Consider the following 13,709-nt stretch of genomic DNA (forward strand, 5'->3'; position numbering starts at 1 on the left):
AGGAGATCCCTCGGGAGACCATCCGCCGCCTCATCAGGAGCATGCCCAGGCGTTGTAGGGATGTCATACAGGCACGTGGAGGCCACAAACAATACTGAGCATCACTTTGACTTGTTTTAAGGACATTACATTCCACTTTAATTTTGTGTGTGACTCCAAATCCAGGCCTCCATTGGTTAATAAATTTGATTTCTATTGATTATTTTTAAGTGATTTTGTTGTCAGCACATTCAACTGTTAAGGAGAGAATATATGGCATATGAATACCAAAATCAAACTTATATGATTGCTTTTACTGAGTCTGTATTAAATGCTTACTTGTTCTTTAATTTAATTCTGTCAATAAGCTGACTATCAGCAAGGATGACGTGATTAATGACTGGAAATCTAAGAATGGAAACTGCAATGTACCAGGGAGTATCAAGCTCCACAGCTGCCGCTTCTCACAGAAATCAAACATTATTGGCCATATCAAACATATTAGCTAGATATGGTGTACCTTGTTTTCTCCATAAATACTCTGCATTCTTCAGCTAATGAACAGAAATCATTTTGAGACAATTACATGCATTTGTGTCTGATTTCCCGGCCGTAAAACCTCACATTCTAATTTGGCAGCAGACAATTAAGATGACACACGCATCGAGTGTGAATGAACAACAGGAGCCCAATGGGGGGCTAGGACGAGAGTTCGAACCTGACCAGCCGCAAAGAAGACCTCCAATCTTGGACCGGACTACTGGAGGGTGGAGACGTGCACCTCCTACCAGGTAAGAAAATCATTCATCTTACCTATAACCCTCCAGTGTTTCCGTGCTGAGATAAAGGTCAGTCGGCTGTCAGATTTGGACATAGTGACCAATCTGACAAGTCCTAGCACCTAAAACCCACCCTGGTCACGATTTTCTTAATTGTCTGCCTTATCTGCTTTGCCTCTCTGCTTTGTTGTTTTCGTTGTTTGCATACGTGATTGTTACCTCAGCCAGCCCGATAGGGAGACGTACTGAGCAAATTCACTGTCACTCTGGTTCCGGTCCTGCTTTTGGCTTGACCGAGGTCGCAGAAGTCTGAACTGTTTCTCTGCCTGTGGGCAAGGGGGAGTAGGGGCTCGATTACTCTGAGTGATTTTCCAACCTCTAAGTGGTTGGTGACTTCTTGCGGGGTTCCCACCAGACATCACCTGGCTAAGGTGATGGTGTTTTAGCTGCAGCATAGGTTCATAGGTTTTATTGTATATGGGTGGAAGGGTAATTAATTACAATTACCATATTGATGTGACTAAGTGATTGCTCTCCCTGTCTACGTAAAGTGTGTTTTGCCCAGGTGTAGACTTTTCATCTCTACAAATCAGGCTGGCGTATAGATAGGTAAATTGTGACGTGTTTTGGTGTCAAGAATTTGCAGTATTTGATGTCAGTACCAGTTTTGAATTCATTTTGTCTCTGTTTGTATTGTGTATGATTTGCCGGCAGGAGGCGTACTAGCATGGTTAAAGTTTTGAATATGTATATATGTTGTGAGATTATAGAATTGGTTGACCGGTTTTGTTTTGCATACTTTAGAATTGTAAGGCTAGTTGTTAAAAGTTATTCATGTAGAGATTATGTGAGACGGGTTTGAAATGTTTTAAAGCAAAAGTGTTACGGAAACAGATATTCTAGTAATTTATCTGGTATTGTTAGACTACGCAGTTTCTGGATACACAAGAATTGTGAAATACCCTGGTGGTACTCCCAATATCACTGTGTTCAAGATAGCTAGACATCACAATATCGCTGAAGACCCCTTTACTCGGACATAAGGAGTACATACAGCTTTCACATATCCAACTGAACTGGTCTCAAGAGATAAGACACACATGTCCCTCAGACGCATTCAGAATTCAGATGATAGAATGGGTGGGAGTAGTCAGTCAACACCTATAAGACAAAAACGAACCATAGCGGAGCGAAGAAAGAAAATGCATGTTAAGAAATCTCCGATCTCGAAGGGAGGAGGATTAGATAGGAAGGAACGGAAGAATGTGTTAATGAGTAGAGAGCAGCGTCCCAGCTTCAGGTACTATGATGTCTTACAGGACCCTGAAGCATTTTATAAGATGGTAAGGAACGTTAGAAGAAAGGGATGGGGAGAGGAGTAATAATAATAATAAATTTTATTTCTATAGGGCCGACATATTCCGCAGCACTTTACATTTCAGAGGGGATTTGTACAGACAATAGACATTACAGCATAACAATAATCACATAGATTATAACAAATACCAAGAGGAATGAGGGCCCTGCTCACAAGTTTACAGTCTATGAGGAAAGAGGTAGACACGAAAGGTGGGTGGTAACAATTGCCTTGATTGTTTGGACCAGCCATAATGTTAAGTGTGTAACAGTATAGACACAGAGGGCTAATGGATGCATAAAGCATGTGGGAACATGATGCAGGGAACCTGGTTATGGTAAAACTTTTGACTGTGCCACCCAGGGATAGATTAGGTTAATGTGTTGAGGCGGTAGGCCAGTCTGAATAAATGCGTTTTCAGGGCACGCTTAAAATTGAAGGGATTGGGGACTAATCGTATTGACCTGGGAAGTGCATTCCAAAGAATTGGCGCAGCACGTGTAAAGTCTTGGAGACGGGAGTGGGAGGTTCTGATTATTGAGGATGCTAACCTCAGGTCATCAGCAGAACGGAGGGCGCGGGTAGGGTGGTATAATGAAACAAGGGAGGAGATGTAGGGTGGTGCTGAGCCATGGAGTGCTTTGTGGGTGAGGGTAATAAGTTTGTACTGGATTCTGGAGTGGATGGGTAGCCAGTGTAATGACTGGCACAAGGCAGAGGCATCGGTGTAACGATTGGAGAGGAATATGATACTGGCTGCAGCATTCAAGACAGATTGGAGAGGGGAGAGTTTGGTAAGAGGGAGACCAATTAGAAGAGAGTTACAATAGTCGAGACGAGAATGAATAAGAGAAACAGTAAGAGTTTTTGCAGACAAAAGTAAGAAAAGGTCGAATTCTAGAAATGTTTTTGAGGTGCAGATGACAAGAGCGAGCCAGTGATCGAATGTGGGGGGCAAAGGAAAGCTCGGAGTCAAGTATGACCCCAAGACAGCGGGCATGTTGCTGGGGAGTAATAGTGGAACAACACATGGAAATGGCAATGTCGGGCATAGGTACATTAGTAGAGGAAGGAAACACAAGGAGTTCAGTCTTTGACAGGTTCAGTTTCAGATATAGTGAGGACATGATGTTTGACACAGCGTTTAGACAGTCGCCGGTGTTTTCTAGAAAGGCTGGCGTGATGTCAGGAGAAGAAGCGTATAATTAGGTGTCATCAGCATAGAGATGGTACTGGAAGCCAAATCTACTGATTATTTGACCAATAGGGGCAGTGTACAAGGAGAAGAGGAGGGGGCCTAGAACCGAGCCTTGCAGAACCCCAACAGTAAGGGGAAGGAGAGAGGGAGGAGGAGGAGTACGACAAGGTTACTGAATTTCATGTCAAACAGGCGCTTACACAGGGAAAAGTGTCAGTTGCAACATCTGCATTACATACATTTTTACCTCCTATATACATTCCCGATGGCTGGACATGTGCCAGCTGTCAAACGCAGAATGCAGAATATCGTGAGACTTGTTCTGTCAGATGACCAACCCAAATAGCCCTACCTTCTTTCCAACTATCTATGTAGACGGCACACCTTATGCTACATCCTGTCCAGCATCCACTATAGCTCCATTAATTAATGCAGGCTATGAAAAGAATAATGAAGAAAAAGAGGAACATGACATGGAATTACATGGTCAAGCAGAACAGGGAAGACGTGAATCAATAGCTCAGACTGATAATCTACAGCATCTATCGCTATATGGTGAGGGGACATCATCATGATCATCATCTTTTAAGCCTCAAAGCTTATACTCTCATACACAATCTACCCATGCAAGGACTCCTGGAGATACCAGGAGATAGATACCTTAGTGAGCAGTTTGCTAGACCCAGTGCAAGATCCCATGCCATTTTATAAAAGGATGCGTCAAATACAGAAGGCATACTCTGCCTCATGGACAGTTTCAGAAAGGCTCACTCAAATTACAGCAGGATATTCCCTTTGGCCAAGGATGCGACTAGCCCTTGAGCCCGACAACCTCCATGTAGAATGTACGTACCCCTGAAAGTACATTTACTCTTACAGTCCACAAAAATACAAGAAAGAAACAACACATCTCAGCCCAGAGAGAGGTTGGGGATACTCCACTCAAATTCCTGGTGGGTCCCGATGCAGCCAGAAGCGTAATCAGGGACATTGACTTACCCATCGTCCATTTCACAATCTGCAATCATTCCCATCAAGTTCTGCATGATACATGACTTGTTTGCTGTTAATGAAGCCACAGTGCTGGACACATCCATTGTGTCAAACCCACACACTCTGCTTTCATCAATCACACCCACCCCACCATGGTTTACGGTAATTGACCTGGCCGATGCCTTCTTCAGTTTACCCCCTACATGCTGCAAGCCAGTACCTGTTTGCTTTCACTCATGAGGGTAGACAATATACTTGGACTATGATGCCTCGAGGGGCTCAACAAATACCCTGTATGTTCACCCGAGCCATGACCACGGTCCTGGAGCCCTGGAAGAGGACACATCCCACTGCCACTCTCTTACAGTACGTGGATGACCTCCTCCTCTGTGCTTACACCCTGGAAGAAGCTCAGACAGAGTACATCTCCTTACTACAGTTCTTGGCACATAGCGGATGCAAGGCATCTAAAGACAAGATGCAGTTCTGCAAGGAGAAAGTTGTGTTTTTGGGACACTGCATTTCCCATCAAACCAAACACCTGACTGAGGACAGGAAAAACAGCCATGCTGAACATACCCCTGCCATCCAAGCCCCCACAGCTGGCTTGGACTTGTATCCTACTACTGTCCCTGGAGCTAATAATGCCTCTCTACCCATGCAACCCCTTTATATCTACCTAAAGGCTAACTAAGGAGGCCATCGATTGGTTTAATATGCTAATCTGCAATCACATCTCTCCAGCTCTAGAACTGCCAGGCTATAATGAACTGTTCTGTCTGTTTGTCATAGAGAAGCCTGACCATGCAACTGGAGTCCTGACACAGCTTCACGGAGGAAGACAAAGCCCTCCTGGCTACTACTCTCCCAGACTTGAACCAGTGGCTCATGGAGTCCCAACCTGCATGAGAGCCGTGTTTGCAACCCACCTGTGCTGGACAAGGCTTCTGACATCATTATGGGTCACCAGTTGAAGGTCCTGGCCCAAAGCACCTGTCTGCCACCTACGTCTGCAATGCCCTACTCTGCTCCCGGACAATGTCACCATCTCCAGAAGTGCTGTCCATAACCCAGCTACTCTCATACCTCTGCCAAGGGGTGAGAGGGTGAACACCACATCTCTGACACACCAGTGGAAGAGGTAGTCGACTCTTAAATGGCTCAACGCAATTGTCTCGCTGTCATGAGGCAAGAAAACATCTGGAAGATCCTGACCTGACGCTCTTTGTGGATAGACCAAGGTATGCAGACCACACTGCCTCCACACAAAGGCAGGACTGCGGGCCTTGACAGAAGCATACAAGAGGTCCACTCAACATGAAGCTATGACCAATCTAGAGGGAAAGAGACGTCATCACGGCTAACGGAATGCCGGTCAGACACCACAAAGCCATAGAAGAACTAATGGAGTCCTTGTTGATGCCAGGAAGAGTTGCGGTGGAAAAAGGTGAAGACACACACTGGAGACACCTCAAGGGAAGCAGTGGGCAGCAGACTAGCTGAAGTAACAGCAAAAGAAGCAGCAGTGACACCACTTGACACATATAAACATCTCATCTGTACTCTAATATGGATCCAGAAACAGAGGGAAAGGGATAACCCTGGGGGAAAAATATAATGTAACACATTTCAACAGTTACAGAAGAAGTGAGAGCCCTGCTCGCAAGCTTACAATCTATAAGGAAATCTATTATATTACATGGATGACTATGGAGAAGCAAGCATCCAAAGAAGAAATGGACCCAAGATGAAGCTACACAGGATGAAATACGCCTAAGGAAGAACAAGGAAAATTTAAGGCCTCGAACAAAAAACCCTACATACTTGCTGCTGGACAGGAAACAGGGGAGCTATAGCATAAGAGTTTTAGTATTTCCCTTGGGTCTCACACACACACACAAGCACACATACGTGACCCACACACACACACACACACACTAGCAGGTCCAACAAAACTCAGCCCTATAAGATCCTACTTGCAAATATTCACAGTTTAAGATTATACTTTTCTCACTATAGTTGTCTATATGCAGACTAAGTTTATTGTTATTGTTAAGTTTAATAGAACATGTAACTAAAATTTGTTCTCAAATTCCATCCATCCCAGATCCTGAGGACCTAGGAGCCCACCAGATCCTGCCCGATGACTGAGTCCTCATCACCAAGAGGTTCAACAGACGTACCCTTGAACCTAGGGATGACAGCCCGTTCAGAGTCCTGTCAACTATCACAGCAGTCCATGGGTCCACGCTTCACACTGCAAGGAGATGCCGGATCCAGAGTCCAGTGGCGGCGGCCACTCTTCATCCGTCTGGCACTTATCCTTTTTCTAGCCCAAGGGGTAGTCAGTCACCAAGGGGTAGTCACTCATGAGAAGGGTATAGTGACATTCTGGTATAATGTCTCCACCCCAAGAGTAACATATCAATTTGACTATTGTCTCATAGTAAAATGTCCAGGCCCCACGGCACAGTTTGACATCTGGTTAATTGAATCCATATGAAGAAAAAGGTCGCACTCGACAGGATGAAGTATAGCTCCTTTATTGACACGTAGTTACATGTCAGGTCAGAGTAGAGTGGCAAGAGTGTTCACAAGCTGACAACGGCCGTTTCGCGCTGCTCTAGCGCTTCCACGTGGAGTCCAGCTGTGTCTAATTAAACTGATAAGACTTGATTTGGAAAGGCACACACCTGTCTATATGAAAAAAACTTTTTGAATTTAGCAAATGGCTGCAATGAAACAAAGAGTGAAAAATGTAAAGGGGTCTGACTACTTTGCGTACCCACTGTATAAAATATTGGGACAGTGACATAAGTTTTGCCATTTTATCTGTTAAATAAATATTTTCCAGATCCTGTTCTATAATCAATCTGGGCTTGTAGTGCCGACTCTCAGCTTTAATTTGAGGAGATTCACATCCTAATTGGAGTAAGGTTTTAGGAATTACAACTCTTTAATATGTAGCTGCCTCTTATTACTAGGGACCAAAGGTAATTGTATAATTATCTCAAAAGCTCTTCAATGGACTGTATGAGCTATTCCTTTCATTAATTCAGCAGGTAAAAGGGTGGAAGCTGATTCCAGGTGTGACATTTTCTTTTGCAAAGATTGAGTCCACTTCATATCTGGTTTCAGGTGTAATTTTCATATTGCCCACACCTGTTATTTGCCACATGTGAGTTTGAATGAGCATCACATGTTTGAAACGAAGCTGTTTACTCACATTTTTGGAAAGATGCCAACAATTTTATACCGCTCATTTTTGGGGAAAGTGTGAAATTATGTCCAATTTCTCTTTTTTTCTCTGTTTTTTTGTGTTGTTCCAATACACACAAAGGAAATAAATATGTGTATAACAAAATGTGTGTAATTGAACTTATTTTCTGGCAAAAATACTTCATTTTATGGAACAATTTCAAGGGTGCCAACACTTTCGGCCATATAATCCTACATTGGTAAAGTTGACAGGGACCTCCAAGGTCATTGTGTCCAACCCCCTGCTCAAAGCAGGATTCACTAAATCATCTCAGACAGATGTCTGTCCAGCCTCTGACTCCACATAAACAAGTTGACACAAATGTAACGCCTACATGAATGCTTATAAAATGGCACAAAAAAAATCCAATAACAGTAGAAAAAGAAATATCCACTCACCCACACCCTAGGCAGTTGGAGGCACGAGATCCATAGGACAACATGTCATCTGTACATGCTTACTATATATCCGTACGTGTGTACCATGTATACCATGCATAATGTGTGAATGCGAGAGTAGTGCATTAGATGTGCATGTTTTATTTATGTGTGCCAACTGTAAATGTGCTGTTTATACGCGGGTGTATATGACAGGGGAACACAAGTCCTGCCCACGGACCATTCACTATCAGTGTCCGCCCTAAGTGGATCTGTCTGATCCCAGCTTTTAGGCCCCAGCTCTAGCCCAGAAAATATGGTGATGCTACAAACCAGGAGCTCAACCCTAAACCACCAACGCTGGTCTAGCTAGTAAATGGATCTAAGTATCTGTGACCTGGAAAAGTAGAAATCACAATGAGATTTAATGATGAACACAAAGAAAACAGATGACAGTTTTCGTGATTTTTCTTTAACAATTTCTAGAGATGTAAATGATAGGAAGGGATTATAGGTCGGAGTAGTCTTTCAGCATGCAGACGTCTCACCTCACAGACTGGCTGCTCTTCTCGCTGATGTCCACAAGACGCTGGTTACTTTCCTTCAATGGAGCTTCCTGTTTTCAACATTCCATGGTACAATGGAGAAAAACAAGAAAGGAAATTCAGCTAAAACAAAGACTTGCAGTCATTTAATAAGCCTTTCCTGACTAAAACCAGAATGGTTCATCCTTCATGATTATATGACAAGTTATGAGTAAGGGAGCATCAGATGAACGCTTTGTACACCATCTCAGTAGATCCATCAATAGGGCCACTTTGCCTGCCAGTGTCATGGAGTGGAGTACACCGCTGTCAGAATTATGTCAACTGGGTGCCTGAAATTCTGAGAATTTGTCTACAGCCAGTAACTAATACATTAATCAACAATATATGTGCTAAATTCAGTATGTGATCACTGGAAAACCAGTGTAGGTGGAAATAAAAGTGATTTTCATCATTACTGGCATATATTGATAAGTAATGACACCATTAGGTAATCAATATGAGATCAGTGATTCCTGACCACTCACACTGTATAATGCTAGGAGCACTCTGCTTGGTTAATAGAGCAGCTCAGTTCCTTCATAGCATGAATTTGCTGTAAAGTGCAGGAGAAGGGTCATTACACAATACATGGCGCTCGCGGCTCCTCTTTACACTGAACATCCAGTGCTCATTTATTGAGCTGAGACTTTGGCTGTCTCTGATACTGACGGTCCAATCATTGCCCCCTTTATAGATCTCAAATCTAAAACCAAATCTAACAATAGAGAAAGAGACTCTGCACTCTATATAGCAGTGACCGAACAAAATCTTTAATGGCAATCCAAAACAATATTTAATGTTTCGGTCCCTAAAACCATACCTTTGACAGCACCTGATTGCTGTATAGTGAGCAGACATATGCAAGGTAGCCACTAAGTGAAAGTGCGACCTTCGCACTTTTGAAGAGCACTATTCCAATGACCCTAAGCACACAGTTAAAATAACAAAGGAGTGCCTTCAGAACAACTCTGTGACCATTCTTGACTGGCCCAGCCAGAGCCCTGAGCTAAACCCAATTGAGCATCTCTGGAGAGGCCTGAAAATGGCTGTCCACCAACGTTCACCATCCAACCTGACGGAACTGGAGAGGATCTGTAAGGAAGAGTGGCAGACTATCCCCAAATCCAGGTGTGAAAAACTTGTTGCATCATTCCCAAGAAGGCTCTTGGCTGTACTAGCGCAAAAGGGTGCTTTTACTCATTACTGAGCAAAGGCTCTGAATACTTATGACCATGTGATATTTCAGTTTTTCTTTTTTAATAAATTTGCTAAAATTTCTACATTTCTGTTTTTGTTCAGTCAAGATGGGGTGCAGAGTGTACATTAATGAGAAACAAATGATTTTTTTTTTTAATTTATCAAATGGCTGCAATGAAACAAAGAGTGAAAAATTTAAAGGGGTCTGAATACTTTCCTCACCCACTGTAACCTGATTTCTTGGCAGTAAGAAGCTGCATACAAAAAGCCAGTTTTGCACTTTTCTTGATTTGTTTTTTTGTTGTGTTTTTCAGGATCCCAAAGTTCAGCTTTGCTTCAACCATACAAGCATGAACAATGCGAGGTGATAGGCCATTAATGCAAGATGTATGTGACACCATAAAACATTTTTGGAGAAAAGGGCAATTTGATAAAATTATTTAGTGTAAAAAGTTTGAATCAATAGTGACTACTCATGAAAAAATACAGAACTAAAATGTAAAAACAGCGTGGGGAGTTGAATCGGTCAAACATACTTTACCTAAGGCTTTGGTAGATCATTGAGATGGTCGGGTACTGATTACTTTCTCACCTTGGTAGGGGAATTGATTGGTTGGGCACAGTTTACTTTCTCACCTTGGTAGGGGCATTGACTGGTTGGGTCTTGTTTAATCTCACACATTGGTTGGGCACAGTTTACTTTCACACATTGGTCATACTCAAGTTTTGTTTACTTTCCATATATCATTAATTTAATTAACCCCTTTACAACCCTTTACTATCCATATGTCCAGGTTGGCTGGTAATTACTTACCTATTGCATATGGATACGTCCTGTTTTTTTTGTGAGCACAAATGCTGTGTGCGCGCGATCGCCGCTGGATATCAGCTCATTCTGACAGCTGACACCGCCCGCACCGCTCCCGGCACTTTAACTCCCTAAATGCTGTGATCGCTGGAGATCACAGCATTTAGCAGGCAGCCAGAGGGAGGGAGCACCCTCTGCACTGTAATCGATACCCCAGCGACATCATCGCGCGGGCCCAATCGCTGCCATGGTTGCCATGGTGATCATGACAACATCCGGGTCACCAGGTAATAACAAGTTAGTTAGATCATGTACAGTGCATGATCAAACTAATATGTATTTGCAGGGCTGACAGTTTTAATGCATTTCTGTGCAAGTGCATTGCAATGCATTAGAACTTCAATCAGACTGCAGAAACTGAAAGAGGGAGTTGGTAAAAAAGTTTTTAAAAAAATTGTAAAAATATATTTTTTTTAAATCACAAAAAAATACCGTATATATTGTACGCAAAAATAAATATTTTATAAAAAAAACAAAAAAAGTCCACATATTTGGTATCGCCACATTTGGAATAAACAAACCTATAAAACAGTTCCTCTAGTTAACCTTTTCCATGAATGTCGTAAAAACAAAAAACAAGGCAAAAAACAATGATTTTTCATCATACCGCCAAACAGAAAGTGGAATAAAACGCGATCAAAAACCGAATGTAAATAAAAATGGTATCACTGAACACGTCATTTTGTCCTGAAAAAAAACAAGCCACCATGCAGCTCAATCAGCAGAAAAATGAAAAAGTTATAGCTTTCAGAATAAAGCGATGCAAAAATAAGTATTTTTTCTATAAAATAGTTTTATTGCTTAAAAGCGCCAAAACACAAAAAAGATATACAGTAAATGTGGTATCACTGTAATCGTATTGACCTGAAGAATAAAGCTGCCTTATCAATTTTACCACACACATGAATGCCTTAACCTCCCACACCAAAAACAACTATTCCTGAATTCCTGGTCTTTGTGCATTCTGCCTCCCAAAAATTGGAATATAAAGTGATCAAAACTTGTCATCTGCCCGAAAATTATACCAATAAAAACACCAACTCGTCCTGCAAAAAAATAAGCCATCACATGATTCTGTAGACTGAAATAGGGAAAAAATATAGCTCTCAAAATATGTTGAAGCAAAAACTTGTTTTTTTTGCCAATAATCGGGTCTTTTAGTGTGTAACAGCAGCCAAACACAAAAACCCGATATAAATCTGTTACTGCTGTAATCGAACCCACCCAAAGAATTAAGTTGTCTAATCACTTAAACTGCACGAGGATCGGCGTAAAAAATAAATACATTTTTCACCCGCTGTAGATTGTTCATTCTGCCTCCCAAAGATCGCTGTAAGACTCGGCTCACATTTATCCTGCGCTCTGCTCTGAGCGCTTCCACCGGGGTTTCCATGTAAATCTCTGAAATATGTGATTCAGATGAAACCCCTGGTGGAAGATTCCCTATAATGAGGCAGATAGAGGCACTGTGATGCTGTCTGGCCTATGAACCGACGGTGTACGTGTTTTTAGGCGTGAATAAAAGTGCAGTCGGCCACAGATTTGTGCAACCCTGAAAAGAAGGACAATGCTGAACAGAGGCCAGACAGATTCCAGAGTAACGCTGCTGCCTCATTATAGTGAATGGATCCCTCGGGGGTTTCATCTGAATCACATCACCCGGAGGCTTAGATAGAAACCCCGATGTAAGTGCTCAGCATAGAAAGCCAGATAAATGTGATCCCAAATGTTATATAAAAAAAGTCCCCACTCAGATCCATCAGCTGCCAATGGAAATATATGGAGCTTCCACGTAACTGGTAGTACATAGGGTCTGGAAAAGCAAAATGGCTCCTTGCCCCCAAAAGAAACACAGCAAATTCTGTACTCCCAAATCCAAATACCCCTCTCCTTTCTGAGCCACATATTGTGCCTAAACCACAACATCCACTACTACAAAATCGTCACTACACCTGTAGATAAATTCCTAAAGGGGTATAACTTTCAAAATGGGGTAATTTGAAGGAGGATTCTGTTCTTCTAGCACTTAGGGTCTCTGTATATGGAGTCCGCAAACTATTCTAGGAAAATCTGCATTCCAAGGGGTATGTAGTGCTCCGTCCCTCTTGAGTCTCACTGTATGAATAAGCAGCACTGTAAAGCCACATATGGAGCATTTCTACATTCAGCAGAAATTGTGGAACAAATTTCCGTGCCTTTTTTTTTTTGCCCATTTCCCCTTGTAAAAATGTAAAATCTGGGGCTAAAACTAAATTTTATTTGTAAAAATGTAATTTTTTTTTCTTCACTGCCCAATGGTAAAAAATCTGTGACACACCTTTGGTGTCAAAATGGTCACTGCATCCAAAGGTAAATTCACTGAGAAGTGTAGTTTGTAAAATGGGGTCACTTATGGGGTTTGTGTTGTTCTGGCACCTCAGGGGCTCTACTAATGTGACATGGCACCCTCAAACCAGAACAGAATCAACTCTGATATGGTGCTTCTTCCCTTCAGTTTTTACTGTACCTCAAAAGTAGTTTTTGAACAAATATGGGGTTTTTAGGTCCATTTTGTCCTGTTATCCTTGTGAAAATAAAAAATTTGGGGATAAAATAACATTTTTGTGGGAAAAATTTGATTTTTATTTATTTTCACAGCTCTGTGTCATAAACTTCTGAAAAGCACCTGGAGATTCAAGGTGCTCACCACATATGAAGATACATTCCCTGAGGAGTCTATTTTAAAAAACGGAGTCACTTATGTTGGGTTTCCACTGTTTAGGCACATCAGGTGCTCTCCAAATGCGACATAACACCTGCAGAGCATACCATCAAATTCTGCATTCCAAAACGTCACTCTTTCCTTTCTGAGGCCTGTCGTGCACCTAAAAAGTAGTTTTCCCCCACATATGGGGTATAAATTTACTCAAAAGAAATTGTACAACAAATTTCAGGGTCCATTTTCTCAGGTTACCCTTGTGAAAATGCTAAATTTGGTGCTAAAAGAACATTCGTGAGGGAAAAATTTGATTTTTATTTTTCACGGCTCAATGTTATAACCTTGTTTCAAGCATCTGGGGGTTCAAGGTGCTCACCACACATCTGGGTAAGTTCCCTGAGGTGTATAGTTTCCAAA

At 42.1% G+C, this 13,709-nt stretch overlaps 1 protein-coding gene across 1 annotated transcript in view; it reads right to left on the reverse strand.

Annotated features, from left to right (window-relative positions):
* Positions 1-13,709, reverse strand: part of LOC141052677 (protein Shroom4-like) — a 170,668-nt gene that overhangs the window by 119,731 nt on the left and 37,228 nt on the right. The window contains exon 3 of the mRNA XM_073549926.1: positions 8,491-8,558. Coding sequence (XP_073406027.1) covers positions 8,491-8,558 — 68 coding nt within the window. The remainder of the gene's footprint in view (positions 1-8,490; positions 8,559-13,709) is intronic.

This window comes from Dendrobates tinctorius, unplaced genomic scaffold (genome assembly GCF_039654945.1).
Source record: "Dendrobates tinctorius isolate UK_male_01 unplaced genomic scaffold, ASM3965494v1 ptg000162l, whole genome shotgun sequence".
In the NCBI taxonomy this organism is placed as follows: Eukaryota; Metazoa; Chordata; class Amphibia; order Anura; family Dendrobatidae; genus Dendrobates; species Dendrobates tinctorius.